Source organism: Polypterus senegalus, chromosome 3 (assembly GCF_016835505.1).
Source record: "Polypterus senegalus isolate Bchr_013 chromosome 3, ASM1683550v1, whole genome shotgun sequence".
Lineage (NCBI taxonomy): Eukaryota > Metazoa > Chordata > Cladistia > Polypteriformes > Polypteridae > Polypterus > Polypterus senegalus.
The window spans coordinates 116729793-116745017 of NC_053156.1; the positions used below are offsets into that span (position 1 = coordinate 116729793).

Consider the following 15225-nt stretch of genomic DNA (forward strand, 5'->3'; position numbering starts at 1 on the left):
ACAATATTATGAGTGGCAAAATCTACAGGACCTAACTGTAGTTAAACACTTAACATAGGCTTGTGATACCTCAATAGCTTTGAAAGACAGCAGATTACAAATCAAGTAATATATAAATGCCATTGATTGATTCCTATTGTAATTTTAATTCTAATTTTTAAAAGAATTGCCTGATGGAAAGTTGAAATCTCTGTTGCGGTCTCAATGCAAATTTGTTGGCTGGCTTCAGACCATGATGGAGAACAGGCCTGGAGATTTGCTGATAAACTACAGTGTCAGAGAATATTAAATCATTATAATGTACAAGGTTGTCTTTAGTGTAACATAAATGCTGTGCATATTTGTTTACTCTATGCTTATTAAGTGACACATAACTGCTTTCATCTTACATTCATAACTAGTTAAGTGTTATTTCCTTTTTTTCGTGGCAGCTGTGGGACAACTAAAACAGTAAAATATACACATTATACAAGTTGAAATAACCTCTGTTAAGGTAAATTAAAAACATTAAGCTAATCTGTAATTGAAGTTGCACAGAATGTTTTCTGTTTTTGAATTCACTAATGCTTTTCAATGGGAGATATTGAAATTTCAAAAAGTTTGAACCATGTGTTATATTCAACATATTTAAATAAAAACTGACCTGTCCTGACAAATTACCTTAAAGAGTAAGTATGGCAAATTTTAACAAAATCATTCCACTGCAATTGTTCTTTACAAACACTTTTATTACCCATTAAAAATTCACTACAGGTCTGAGAAATCTTAATCCATCAAGATCAGCCATGAATGTTTTGGGTCAGAGATAATTTTGCACTAGCAGTGACTGAGTTTAATTAAAAGATCTTCATTATTTTCAGATTGAATAACTTGCACTAGCTCAAGTTCTTATATCTTTGTATTTTAATGTCAGAGGACCTGCAAAATCTTGTTTAAATCACAAGTGTAGACACACAAAATTGTAAAACAGCATTTTATGCACTGTGAATAAAAACAGCAATGTTAGACTAGAAAGAATAAAATAAATATTTTTTTATAATTGGTTATATTAGTTTTGCTGTTATGTCAGAAAGTTAAGTATAAAACAAAAAGTATTTTCCATGAGGATTTACAGTCTTCCCAGAGTACAAATCTAAAATTTATGAGGAAAAGCCTGTATATTTTATAAATACTTCAACACTTAAGGAAAAAACTTAAATGATACACAAGCTCAAGGTCAAGTGAAACTTTACTCTCCTTGAATGGGAAATTAAATTCTTGTGTCCTTTAGAGTGTAGCATGAAATTACTGTTCTCATGCAGTGTAACTAAGAGTAGCAATCACATTTATTTTAGGAAAACAAAGAAAAGTTAAATAGTTTGAAAAATACTTGGCATTAAAAGAATTCACCATTGAGTTGCATCAAATTTTAGCAATGGTGTGTAGATTTTAATATCTGTTGTATTTCCTTAAAACAAATTGCATTCAGTTAGCTGGTTCGAAAATGTTTTCCGTTTACTTAATGAGAAAACTTTAACACCAAAGATTTTTGTTTAAGGCACTGTATACTTATATATTATAAAGTGTCAGTTATATATCTTATATGTACCCTCAAGCAGCACCCAAGCAACCCTAAAGGTGTCCAACATTTCTAGCTCATACAAAAGCTGTACACAATAGTGAGGTCCTCTCCCGATAGTGCCCTCTGGTGGCACCAAGGCAACCTTGACAGTGTCCAAACTGGGACCAAGCCTGCCACCTCTCCTACTGGGGACTAAACTGTTCTTGATACAGTGCCTCCCCCAGTTCATCCATTATCCTTTCACCCTGAATGAGATAAGAATTGAATGCCATCCCTGCTAGGTTGTGCCTGCATCCATATTGACCAATGTTACAGCCTCCAGACAGGTCAAGGACTTGCACCCAGTCAGGATGCCAATCCTTCCTTTATGGCACTGGCAATATATTTAAAATGCAAAGTTAACTCACTTACTAATCAACAAAAATACTATTTCACATATCAACATTTTGATATATTAATATTTAGGAGTTGGGGAAAAAAACTGAAATACAGTGGGATGCAAAAGTTTGGGCAACCTTGTTAATAGTCATTATTTTCCTCTATAAATCGTTGGTTGTTACGATAAAAAATGTCAGTTAAATCTATCATATAGGAGACAAACACAGTGATATTTGAGAAGTGAAATGAAGTTTATTGGATTTACAGAAAGTGTGCAATAATTGTTCAAACAAAATCAGGCAGGTGCATAAATTTGGGCACCACAAAAAAGAAATGAAATCAATATTTAGTAGATCCGCCTTTTGCAGAAATTACAGCCTCTAAACGCTTCCTGTAGGTTCCAGTGAGAGTCTGGATTGTGGCTGAAGGTATTTTGGACCATTTCTCTTTACAAAACATCTCTAGTTCATTCAGGTTTTAAGGCTTCTGAGCATGGACAGCTCTCTTTAACTCACACCACAGATTTTCAATTATATTCAGGTCTGGGGACTGAGATGGCCATTCCAGAATGTTGTACTTGTTCCTCTGAATGAATGCCTTAGTGGATTTTGAGCAGTGTTTCGGGTCGTTGTCTTGTTGAAAGATCCAGCCCCAGCGCAGCTTCAGCTTTGTCACTGATTCCTGGACATTGGTCTCCAGAATCTGCTGATACTGAGTGGAATCCATGCGTCCCTCAACTTCATCAAGATTCCCAGTCCCTGCACTGGCCACACAGCCCCACAGCATGATGGAACCACCACCATATTTTACTGTAGGTAGCAGGTGTTTTTCTTGGAATGCTGTGTTCTTTTTCCTCCATGCATAACGCCCTTGTTATGCCCAAATAACTCAATTTTAGTTTCATCAGTCCACAGCACCTTATTCCAAAATGAAGCTGGCTTGTCCAAATGTGCTTGAGCATACCTCAAGCGGCTCTGTTTGTGCTGTGGGCGAGAAAAGGCTTCCTCTGCATCACTCTCACATACAGCATCTCCTTGTGTAAAGTGTGCCGAATGGTTGAATGATGCACAGTGACTCCATCTGCTGCAAGATGATGTTGTAGGTCTTTGGTGCTGGTCTGTGGGTTGACTCTGACTGTTCTCACCATTCGTCGCTTCTGTCTATCCAAATCTTTCTTGGTCTGCCACTTCGAGCCTTAACTTGAACTGAGCCTGTGGTCTTCCATTTCCTCAATATGTTCCTAACTGTGGAAACAGACAGCTTAAATCTCTGGGACAGCTTTCTGTATCCTTCCCTAAACCATGATGGTGAACAATCTTTGTCTTCAGGTCATTTGAGAGTTGTTTTGTGACCCCCATGTTGCTACTCTTCAGAGAAAATTAAAGGAGGAGGGAAACTTACAATTGACCCCCTTAAATACTCTTTCTCATTATAGGATTCACCTGTGTATTTAGGTCAGGGGTCACTGAGCTTACCAAGCCAATTTGAGTTCCAATAATTAGTTCTAAAAGTTTTGGAATCAATAAAATGACAACGGTGCCCAAATTTATGCACCTGCCTGATTTTGTTTGAACAATTATTGCACACTTTCTGTAAATCCAATAAACTTCATTTCACTTCTCAAATATCACTGTGTGTGTCTCCTATATGATATATTTAACTGACATTTTTTATCGTAACAACCAACGATTTATAGAGGAAAATAATGACTATTAACAAGGTTGCCCAAACTTTTGCATCCCACTGTCTCAAATCAAAAATGCTTTGCTGAATTTGATTGAAATTTGCTGTTTTAGAACAAAGAAAATTATCCGACTCGTTTTTGTATTTCTCGATATTTGTCAATAATAAATTTGTAGCAAGGGTGCTATTCTAGTGCACTGCATCATTTTTTTCTTGGCAAAGCATTTAAAAGTGATCACACAGTTATAGTGTATGCAAATGAAGGTCTCTGGCAAAACAATGACACTAGGATTAGGGTGGAAGGAGTAAAGAAATCGAGGTGTTCTGCACAGGAAAATGGATCAAGGCCTGATGTGGTTTTTGACTTCATATACTAAGTTAATACGCATCAAACTCAAGCCTCCAACTCTTCCCCCCTCTACTCCTCGATATAATAAAATAAACAAGGGGAACCTCTGGACTAAACACAGAGTATCTCCTGGATGGTTTCACTTTAGCTAATGGAGGGGGTGATATGTGGTGTGGGTTGTGAAGTAGAAGGAAGAAGGTTCAGCAAGTTTAGCAATAAAGCTCAAGTTGGGTTGCCAGAGAGGGATGATGAAATGCAGGAGAAGTAGTTTCCTGGTGTCCAACACAATCAAATAGCAAATGCATCAGTATATATATATATATATATATATATATATATATATATATATATATATATGTATGTATACTGTTGTTCTCAAGATCTTTTTTTTTTTAACCTGCTCTTTTCTGTACAATCCTTACTTTTCTCCTCTTTTGAGCCTCACTCCTTCATAAGAATTTCTTCACTTTATTGTTTAACTTTCTGACTCCGTTGTCATCTTATCTCTAACAACAAACACATGACTAATATACATTTATGTGTAGACAACCAGTGCTTGATGTGGGCTGTTGTGCACCCCCAGCAATTATTTAAGAATCCTCCAAATCACAGTACCACCTGTAATTTTGTTGCACTTCAAACACTATAAAAAAGAGCCCCCAAATTAAAACTTTCAATTTGTAACACTGCCTAAATGTGCAGCCTGTTAACAATATTGATGTTCGGAATAAGTTAAAGTACATCATGATTCAGTGTTACAGCTATTGCCTGGCTGTGGCTAGAGCAAACCAAAAAATAGAAGTTTGATTATAAATCTGACAAAATACATGAAAGTAATCCTTAAGTGAATGACATAAACATGTAGTGTAACTGCGTTTTCCCAAAATTACCAAAGTTCAGCAGCTTCAGCTCAAAAATGGGATTCAACAAAAGCCTGATGCGCAGAAATGATTTCACAGACAAAATATCTTCGTTTTTAAAAGTTTAGTTAAGTTTTAAATAAGCAGTTTACACAAAAAAAGGAAAATTTAAAATAGCAAAAAAGAGAAAATGAATGTTAAGAAAAGTTCAGTTCTAAGTTTAATCTTGTAATATCTCAAATCGTTACTACTTACTTAACATTTCTGAACCATTTCAAAACGTTTCTAGACCATTTCTAAATGGTCAGAAAACTGTATGCTTATCCCATTTCTAAGCCTAAAATGGGTCTTTCAAGTCCCTCTTTACTGGGACCTGTTCTAAACAAACTGAGCTTATTATCACACTGTTACTCAGTTATAGTAAGAAGGTTCTATCTCTTGCTAACTTATAGGGGGAAAAGACTATACCATAAGCTATGATTATGAAAGACATTTATATTCTATTCAAATTAAGCAAACATCAATATGAGTTTAACTCAAAACTTTAACTTTCTAAGATTGGCTCTTACATGTAGTAATAATAATACAAATAATTGTAAAAACTTCCAAAGTTCCCATTAGTCTTACTAATTGTCCATTTCAATTCAAAAGAATACAGTTTCATCTAAAACTGTTTTGCAGTGACCATCAACACAAGCTAAGACCAGTCAATAGGAAAAGCAAGAATTGATCAAGGGCAAGAATGTTTTATTTTTTTAATTGATTTTAATTAGAAGCAGATAGCTTTCCATACAATCAAGTCATACTTAAAAAAGCAAAATTCAGCCCTGACCCAAGAGAAAGAGAGGAGAGCCAACAAACCAAAGCTAATCTTTAAAAGCAGCAAGAAGGGAAGACTATCATTTTCCCCAAAATGGAAGCTTATTCTAAAATGTTATTTATTAGAACCTGCCATATTTTAAAAATGTTTTGAACATAGATCCTCTAAGTGAGGATTTGAATTTTTTTTCCTCTTTTATATAGTATAGAACATTAGTTACCCACTGACATGAAAGTGGGGTGGGGTTCTTGAGGAAGATAAGTGCTAATAGTGAGGTCGAAGCAATTCCGATTTGTTTGTCCTTCTCCACTTTATGTCCATCTGAGAGTACACCAAATACTGCTGTTAATGGGTTAGGAGTAATTGTGACACCAAGGCTGTCTGATAGGCATTCAAAGGTTTTTGTCCAAAATTAGTTTAGTGTACACCCAGAAAATGTGGCCCAGTGAGGCTGGAGCTAGATTGTAGCGTTCATAGGTTGACTATTGCCCTGGAAACGTTTTAGACAATTCTAAATGAGATAAATGCACTTGGTAAAAGATTTTAAGTTGAATGATTGAATGCTTTGCACATATGGACCTACAGTGCATTATGTGCATGGCTGCCTTACACTCCTTTTCTGAAAAATTAAGTGGCATATCTCTTCCATAATGTACCCTGGGATCTTTGAAAGGAAGGGACTTTAAAATTTTGGTATAATTTGCAGACATGTTATCTGAGTCTTCAAGACTGATCAATATTTCTTCTGGAATACAACTAGGTAGAGGAGGAGGGGGAGGTTGGGATCATGCACTGATGGCACATTATGCACCCACCACGCAACAAAGTTAAAGTTAAATTTGAAGCTTAATTGTTCGTAGGATGCAAAGACATTATCTATGTACAAATCTGTAAGAGTTTTAATCCTGGACATATTCCAAACATTAAATACTGTGTATTTTTGAGAGGTTACAAAAAGGTGATTATCTTGAGGTGCAACAAATAAATATTTCTCTACACTGTGTGCACAATTATTAGGCAAGTGAGTATTTTGACCATATCATCATTTTTAATGCGTATATTCCAACTCCAAGCTGTATTAACTTGAATGCTTATTGGATTTAAGCACGTCAGGTGATGTGTATTTGTGTAATGAGGGAGGGTGTGGCCTAAGGAGATCAACACCCTATATCAAGGTGTGCAGAATTATTAGGCAGCTATTTTTCCTCGGGCAAAATGGGCCAAAAAAGAGATTTAACTGACTCTGAAAAGTCAAAATTGTAAAAAGTCTTTCAGAGGGATGCAGCACTTTTGGAATTGCTAAGATATTGGTGTGTGATCACAGAACCATCAAACATTTTGTTGCAAATAGTCAACAGGGTCGCAAGAAACGTGTTGAGAACAAAAGACGCAAATTAGCTGCCAAAGATTTGAGAAGAATCAAACGTGAAGCTACCAGGAACCCATTATCCTCCAGTACTTTCATATTCCAGAGCTGCAACCTACCTGGAGTGCCCAGAAGTACAAGGTGTTCAGTGCTCAAAGACATGGCCAAGGTAAGGAGGGCTGAAACCCAACCACCACTGAACAAGAAACATAAGTTGAAACGTCAAAACTGGGCCAAGAAATATCTGAAGACAGATTTTTTTCAAAGGTTTTATGGACCGATGAAATGAGAGTGACTCTTGATGGACCAGATGGATGGACCTGTGGATCAGTAATGGCACAGAGCTCCACTCCAACGTGGAGGTGGGGTACTGGTATGAGCTGGTATTTTTAAAGATGAGCTAGTTGGACCTTTTGCATTGAAGATGAACTCAAAATCAACTCCCAAACCTACTGCCAGTTTTTCAAGACACTTTCTTCAAACAGTGATACAGGAAGAAGACCATGATTTTTATGCAGGCCAATGCTCCATCACTTGCATCGAAGTTCTCCACTGCATGGCCAGCCAGTAAAGGCCTTAAAGATGAAGGAATAATGACATGGCCCCCCTTCCTCATCTGACCTAAACCCTATCGAGAACTTGTGGGCACTTCTTAAACGCTAGATTTACAGGGGAGAAAAACAATACACCTCTCTGAAGAGTGTCTGGGAGGCTGTAGTCACTGCTCCACAAAAAGCTGATCGTCAACAGATCAAGAAACTGACAGACTCCATGAATGGAAAGACTTCTGACTGTTATTAGAAAGAAGGGTGGCTATATTGGTCATTGATTGATTGATTGATTTTTTTTGAAATGTCAGAGATGTTTATTTGTAAATTTTGAGGTGTTTGTTTATTATTCTCACTATAACAGATGAAAATAAACAAGTGAGATGGGAAAATTTTCATTTTTCCTTTAGTTGCATAATAAATCTGCACACTAATAGTTGCCTAATAATTGTGCACATATGTATTCCCCTGATGATGTTCACAATCACATTTCCGTTGTGAAACATTCAGGTTTCAGGTTTATTAACATTTTGGATTGACTGATAGCACTGTGTTTGTTCCATATTAAAATTAATCCTCAAAAATACAACTTGCCTAATAATTCTGCACTCCCTGTATCTTAAAGTGCTTCCTACATTGGTTCCATATTCTGAGAGAATGAAGGGCAATAGGATTATTAGTGTATTGACTATAACAAATTGTTAAGGATTAATGTTTGACGTTTTTGAGAGAGAGAGGGAGAGAGATCAGAGCTGCATGTATTTTAGAGTATGTGTATGTACAAACCGGATTCCAAAAAAGTTGGGACACTAAACAAATTGTGAATAAAAACTGAATGCAATGATGTGGAGATGGCAAATGTCAATATTTTATTTGTAATAGAACGTAGATGACAGATCAAACGTTTAATCCGAGTAAATGTATCATTTTAAAGGAAAAATATGTTGATTCAAAATTTCACGGTGTCAACAAATCCCAAAAAAGTTGGGACAAGTAGCAATAAGAGGCTGGAAAAGTAAATTTGAGCATAACGAAGAGCTGGAAGACCAATAAACACTAATTAGGTCAATTGGCAACATGATTGGGTATAAAAAGAGCTTCTCAGAGTGGCAGTGTCTCTCAGAAGCCAAGATGGGTAGAGGATCACCAATTCCCACAATGTTGCGCAGAAAGATAGTGGAGCAATATCAGAAAGGTGTTACCCAGCTTAAAAATTGCAAAGACTTTGCATCTATCATCATCAACTGTGCATAACATCATCCGAAGATTCAGAGAATCCGGAACAATCTCTGTGCGTAAGGGTCAAGGCCGTAAAACCATATTGGATGCCCGTGATCTCCGGGCCCTTAAACGACACTGCACCACAAACAGGAATGCTACTGTAAAGGAAATCACAGAATGGGCTCAGGAATACTTCCAGAAACCATTGTCAGTGAACACAATCCACCGTGCCATCCGCCGTTGCCAGCTGAAACTCTACAGTGCAAAGAAGAAGCCATGTCTAAGCAAGATCCACAAGCTCAGGCGCTGTCACTGGGCCAGGGATCATTTAAAATGGAGTGTGGCAAAATGGAAGACTGTTCTGTGGTCAGACGAGTCACGATTCAAAGTTCTTTTGGAAATCTGGGACGCCATGTCATCCGACCAAAGAGGACAAGGACAACCCAAGTTGTTATCAACGCTCAGTTCAGAAGCCTGCATCTCTGGTGGTATGGGGTTGCATGAGTGCGTGTGGCATGGGCAGCTTGCATGTCTGGAAAGGCACCATCAATGCAGAAAAATATATTCAGGTTCTAGAACAACATATGTTCCTCTTTCAGGGAAGACCCTGCATTTTTCAACAAGATAATGCCAGACCACATTCTGCATCAATCAAAACATCATGGCTGCATAGGAGAAGGATCCGGGTACTGAAATGGCCAGTCTGCAGTCCAGATCTTTCACCTATAGAGAACATTTGGCGCATCATAAAGAGGAAGGTGCGACAAAGAAGGCCCAAGACGATTGAACAGTTAGAGGCCTGTATTAGACAAGAATGGGAGAGCATTCCTATTTCTAAACTTGAGAAACTGTTCTATATATATATATATATATATATATATATATATATATAATATATAATATATATATATAGAGAGAGAGAGAGAGAGAGAGAGAGAGATATATATATATATATATATATATATATATATATATATATATATATATATATAATGCTCAAAAAAATTAAAGGAAAACACATCAGATCTCAATGGGAAAAAGAAATCCTCCTGGATATCTGTAATGTGTTAGGAACGAAAGGATGCCACATCGTTTGATGGAAATGAAAATGATCAACCTACAGAGCCCTGAATTCAAAGACGCCCCAAAAATCAGAGTGAAAAAATTATGTGGCAGGCTAGTCCATTTTGCCAAAATTTAATTGCAGCAACTCAAAATTGTACGCAGCACTTTGTATGGCCCCTGTGTTCTTGTATACATGCCTGACAATATCAGTGCATGCTTCTAATGAGATGACAGATGGTGTTGTGGGGGATCTCCTCCCAGATCTGGACCAGGGCATCACTGAGCTCCTGGACAGTCTGAGGAGCAACCTGGTGGCATTGGATGGACCAAAACATAATGTCCCAGAGGTGTTCTATTGGATTTAGGTCAGGAAAGTGTGGTGGCCAGTCAATGGTATCAATTCCTTCATCCTCCAGGAACTGCCTGCATACTCTCACCACATGAGGCCAGGAATTGTCGTGCACCAGGAGCCACTGTACCAGCATAGGGTCTGACAATGGGTCCAAGGATTTCATCCTGATACCTAATGGCAGCCAAGGTGCCTTTGTCAAGCCTGTAGCGGTCTGTGTGACCCTCCATGGATATGCCTCCCCAGACAATCATTAACCCACCACCAAACTGCTCATGCTGAATAATGTTACAGGCAGCATAATGTTCTCCATGGCTTCTCCAGACCCTTTCACTTCTGTCACGTGCTCAGGGTGAACCTGCTCTCATCTGTAAAAGCACAGGGCACCAGTGGTGCATCTGCCAATTCTGGTATTCTATGGCAAATGCCAATGAGCTGCATGCTGCTGGGCAGTGAGCTCAGGGCCCATTAGAGGACATGGGGCCCTTGGGTCACCCTCATGAAGTCTTTCTGGTTGTTTGGTCAGAGACATTCACACCAGTGGCCTGCTGGAGGTCATTTTGTAGGGCTCTGGCAGTGCTCATCCTGTTCCTCCTTGCCCAAAGGAGCAGATACTGGTCCTGCTGATGGGTTATGGACCTTCTATGGCCCTCTCCAGCTCTCCTAGAGTAACTGCTTGTCTCCTAGAATCTCCTCCATGCCCTTGAGACTGTGCAGGAGACACAGCAAACCTTCTGGCAATGACACGTATTGATGTGCCATCCTGGAGAAGTTGGACTACCTGTGCAACCTCTGTAGGGTCCAGGTATCGCCTCATGCTACCAGTAGTGACACTGACTGTAGCCAAATGCAAAACTAGTGAAGAAACAGTCAGAAAAGATGAGGAGGGAAAATGTCAGTGGCCTCCACCCGTTATACAATTCCTGTTTTGGCGGTCATCTCATTTTTGCCCCTCTAGTGCATCTGTTGTTAATTTCATTAACACCACAGCAGCTGAAACTGATTAACAACCCCTCTGCTACTTAACTGACCAGATTAATATCCCATAAGTTTCATTGACTTTATGCTATACTCTGATTAAAAGTGTTCCTTTAATCCTTTTGAGCAGTATAATATATATATATATATATATATATATATATATATATATATATATATATATATATATATATATATATATATGTATATACAACACACTGGTGCTTTGAGGCAGCAGTACTAACCACTGTGCCTCCGTCCCCATTGTGAATTTTAGCACTTATAAATTTAAAACAAAAAAATGCTGATCATACTTTTTTTCTGATAATGCAATTTTTACTTACAGAAGCTATCATAGCATGTGTTAGTGGATGGCTTGTTGTGACAACCCTTCATAATTCTAACTTTCTTGTATTTTTAATCAGTTAATGTTTGACTAATGCCATTTCCCAATGTGACATCCAAAATCAGCATATATACTAAATGCTTACATTATTTATTTTTTTCTCACTGATTGGAGCACGAGCAGTTAAAGGGCTGCTGAGGGTCACACATTCAGCTGGAGGCAAGGATTAAAATTTCAGGGTTGCGGTTTATGATATAACCTTACTGTTTATTTTGTTTTTCAGTACTGACAACCTGTGATTGCTTAGCCCTCCGTTCACATTTTCATAAAAAAAAAAAATTAACAAAACAGATTTGATTTTTGAAATAGTCCATTATTTCAAAATGTTCTAAGATTAGGATCCCTCTGAATGAAGAATTAAAAAAAAAAAGTATGTTTCTTTTTGACAAAAAACTGCACTTAATGCAATTCTATTCTATAAAAGTCCTTAAGACATTTATTAAATGCATTCAATGTATTCCTGTTAAAATATGAATGTAATCAGTATGCATATTTGTTCAGTGCCCTTCAGCATATGTCATACTTTGCTTTTACACAAAATCAGTTTAATCTCTTAATATTACAGTAGGATAATATATATATTTTTAACTGACAATATTTTAGATATTATTTATTAATTAATATTCTCTTTTGTTTACAGGAATATTACCTTGGGTGAAGCTGATTGACAACTTTGATGCTGAATATGAATATATCACCAATGAGGATACAGTCTTCACCTTTAAGACTAATTTAAATGCACCTCGTTACTATTTGATTAACATTGACTTTGAAGAGCCAGAGCCTTCAAAATGGAAAGAACTTGTGTCAGAGCATGAGAAGGATGTTATTGGTAAGTCTTCTGCATGTACTTTCTTACAGTTTACCAAATTGATACATAAATAAGCAAATGAAAGGAAATTATAAAGTTCACATCAAAATTTGGCAAAATATTACATTATTTCTTAAAATTGCTAACAAATTCATTAAATTATTAGTTAATTTTTATTTTTAACACTGTCAAACTAAGAAAGTAAAATGCTTTGAGACAGTTTAGTGGTGAAGAATTTTTGTTTTCTGTCTCTGTTAAAAATGAGGCAATATACTATTTATTCAATAGTTAATCTGTACATTTTAAAATGAAATGGAGCAAAGCTATCAAAAGTCAGGAAAGTGGAACCAAATGCTTAAATTCTGTGATCATCTGCCATCTATTAATGTGCTGTTGCTTATAATTTACATGTCCAATAGAAAGTGTGACTGGTGAAATTTTGTTTTGAGAACATGGTCAAAGTACTATTTAGGGAAGTTTTTTTTATTATCCAGTTAATTATTATGATGAGATTTCAGGAAGGAAAATTGATTTTTCTTGGGTTTGCTTATTTTCATCTTGAGATTTACAAGTCAGGAAATATCTTTTGATTTGCATTAATTTCATGAAGGTGGTAAGTGGAAATCAGAATGACATCCTCTAGTTTAGTCTACAGGGATGGCCTTTCTAGCTGTGGGCATAAACATAAGGAAACCAGAGTTTCTTTGCTTGATAATGTTATGTAGCTTTTATGTGGGATATGCAAACATGAATCCTGTACTTTTTTTGGTTTATTTACCTGCATTAGTGCTCTCATTACATGGTCTGAATGCTTAGTCATGTTTACCCAAATGTATTTGAAAAAACATTATAGATAATTATGTATACATTTATAAATCCATGCAGTATAAAATAGAAAACAGGTAGGGTACATGGAAAAATAAGCCATATTTAAATAATTAGATATTCTAGCAACAGAATTATTTTTTTTCCACAAGACACGCCTCATATCTTATACCCTAATATTATTGAATTATTTGGCTTCTCAATACTTTCACTCTGACACATCATAGACTTGTTGCTTTTCCCATATGAACATCATCCTCTCGTCCAATTATCCATCCATCCATTATCCAACCCACTGTATCCTAACACAGGGTCACGGGGGTCTGCTGGAGCCAATCTGAGCCAGCACAGGGCACAAGGCAGGAAAAATCCTGGGCAGGGCGCCAGCCCACTGCAGGGCACACACACACACACACACACACACACACACAGACAAGCACACACTGGGGACAATTTTGGATAACCAATGCACTTAACCTGCATGTCTTTGGACTGTAGGAGGAAACCGGAGCACCTGGAGGAAACCCACGTAGTCATGGGGAGAACATGCAAACTCCACGCAGGGAGGCAAACCCAGGTCTCCTTACTGCAAGGCAGCAGCGCTACCACTGCACCACCATGCCACCCTCATCCAATTAGTTAAGGAAAATTAAGTTTAAGTTTCAGAATCAAAACAAGTTGGTTAAAATCAAAGGAAAAAAAGTATGTTCCATTGCCAGCAGTTAGTGTTAGGGAAAACAATCCTGATCCCAAATTCCTCTTCTTGATCCCGTTTCACTTCGGCGATATAATACAAAGGCTCTCTGGACTTCTAACAAGTATATAAGAAATTTGTTTAACAAAGTCTCAGGAGCATACCAAGCAAGATGTTATCCTTGCTTTAAAATCATGGATATACTAACAATTCTTTGTTTAGGCAAAGCTATTGTAGGTATGACTATGCAAGAGCAAGATGATCTAAACATGAATAATGGATAATATTGGATGGTGCTGAGACTTATGATTAGAGGTTGCTTCCTAGAGAAGTGTCTACATACTGTAACCAGATGGAGAAAACTCAGTATAAAGTGCCTTTGTTATATTGGTAATAATATAGCAACCATTCAAGGATAAGTCCAACACTTCTGCATCTCTTAGAACAATATGTGCTTATTTAACACAGTTAGAAAAACCTTGAAGATGGTAAAACCTGCTGCTATTCTGGTTCAACAGTAACAGTGTTTAAGACATCTGAATTACACCCTGTTTTTCACAGCAGGTCAGCAGAGAACTATGGTAAATTCTACTTCCCTTTAAATTTAATTATTTAGCAGATGCTTTTATCCAAAGCGACTTACAAAAGAGGTCAACATAATCGAGTAAACATCAGTCAGGAAAAAAGTTTGGGGAAAGAGTTTTATGGGATAAGTTAACTAAATAGATTATAATATGCAAGCTTTCGAGGCAAGTCAGACTCCTTCTTCAGGAAGTTTGTAATGATTTTAAACTGCCTGAAGAAGGAGCCTGAATTGCCTTGAAAGCTTACATATTGTAATCTTTTTAGTTAGCCAATACAAGGTGTCATTTTGCTTGACTTCTCTTTGCATCCACAATGGCTAACATGGGACAACATCCTACCACTACAGGACAGGTTACAAATTGAACATCTCAGAATTTAAAAAAACAACATAGCGGCTAATATCAGTATGACAGATATTCACCAAACTAGAGAGTCTTTAAACACTTGTTAAACACATTGAGGGTTTTAGAAGTTTGAATAGAGGTGGGCATCTCATTCCACCAGCTTGGAACTACACATAAAATTAGTCTGGATTGAGATTTGATGACACACAAAGGTAACATCAACAAATCTGAGTGGTTTGAGAAGGAGCATAAGACCTTACGGATTTCTGTGCATATACTGCATAGGTGCTGACCTGTTGACTACTATGTAAGCAAGCAGCAAAGTTTTCACCTCAGTACATGCTGCTACAGGGCGCAATGTAGTAATCTGTAAAGCGGAGTG

At 37.2% G+C, this 15225-nt stretch overlaps 1 protein-coding gene across 1 annotated transcript in view; it reads left to right on the plus strand.

The window, feature by feature from the left end:
• Positions 1 to 15225, plus strand: part of LOC120525501 (prolyl endopeptidase) — a 298115-nt gene that overhangs the window by 108131 nt on the left and 174759 nt on the right. Inside the window, exon 8 of the mRNA XM_039747852.1 lies at positions 12225 to 12416. Within this exon, the coding sequence (XP_039603786.1) occupies positions 12225 to 12416 (192 nt within the window). The remainder of the gene's footprint in view (positions 1 to 12224; positions 12417 to 15225) is intronic.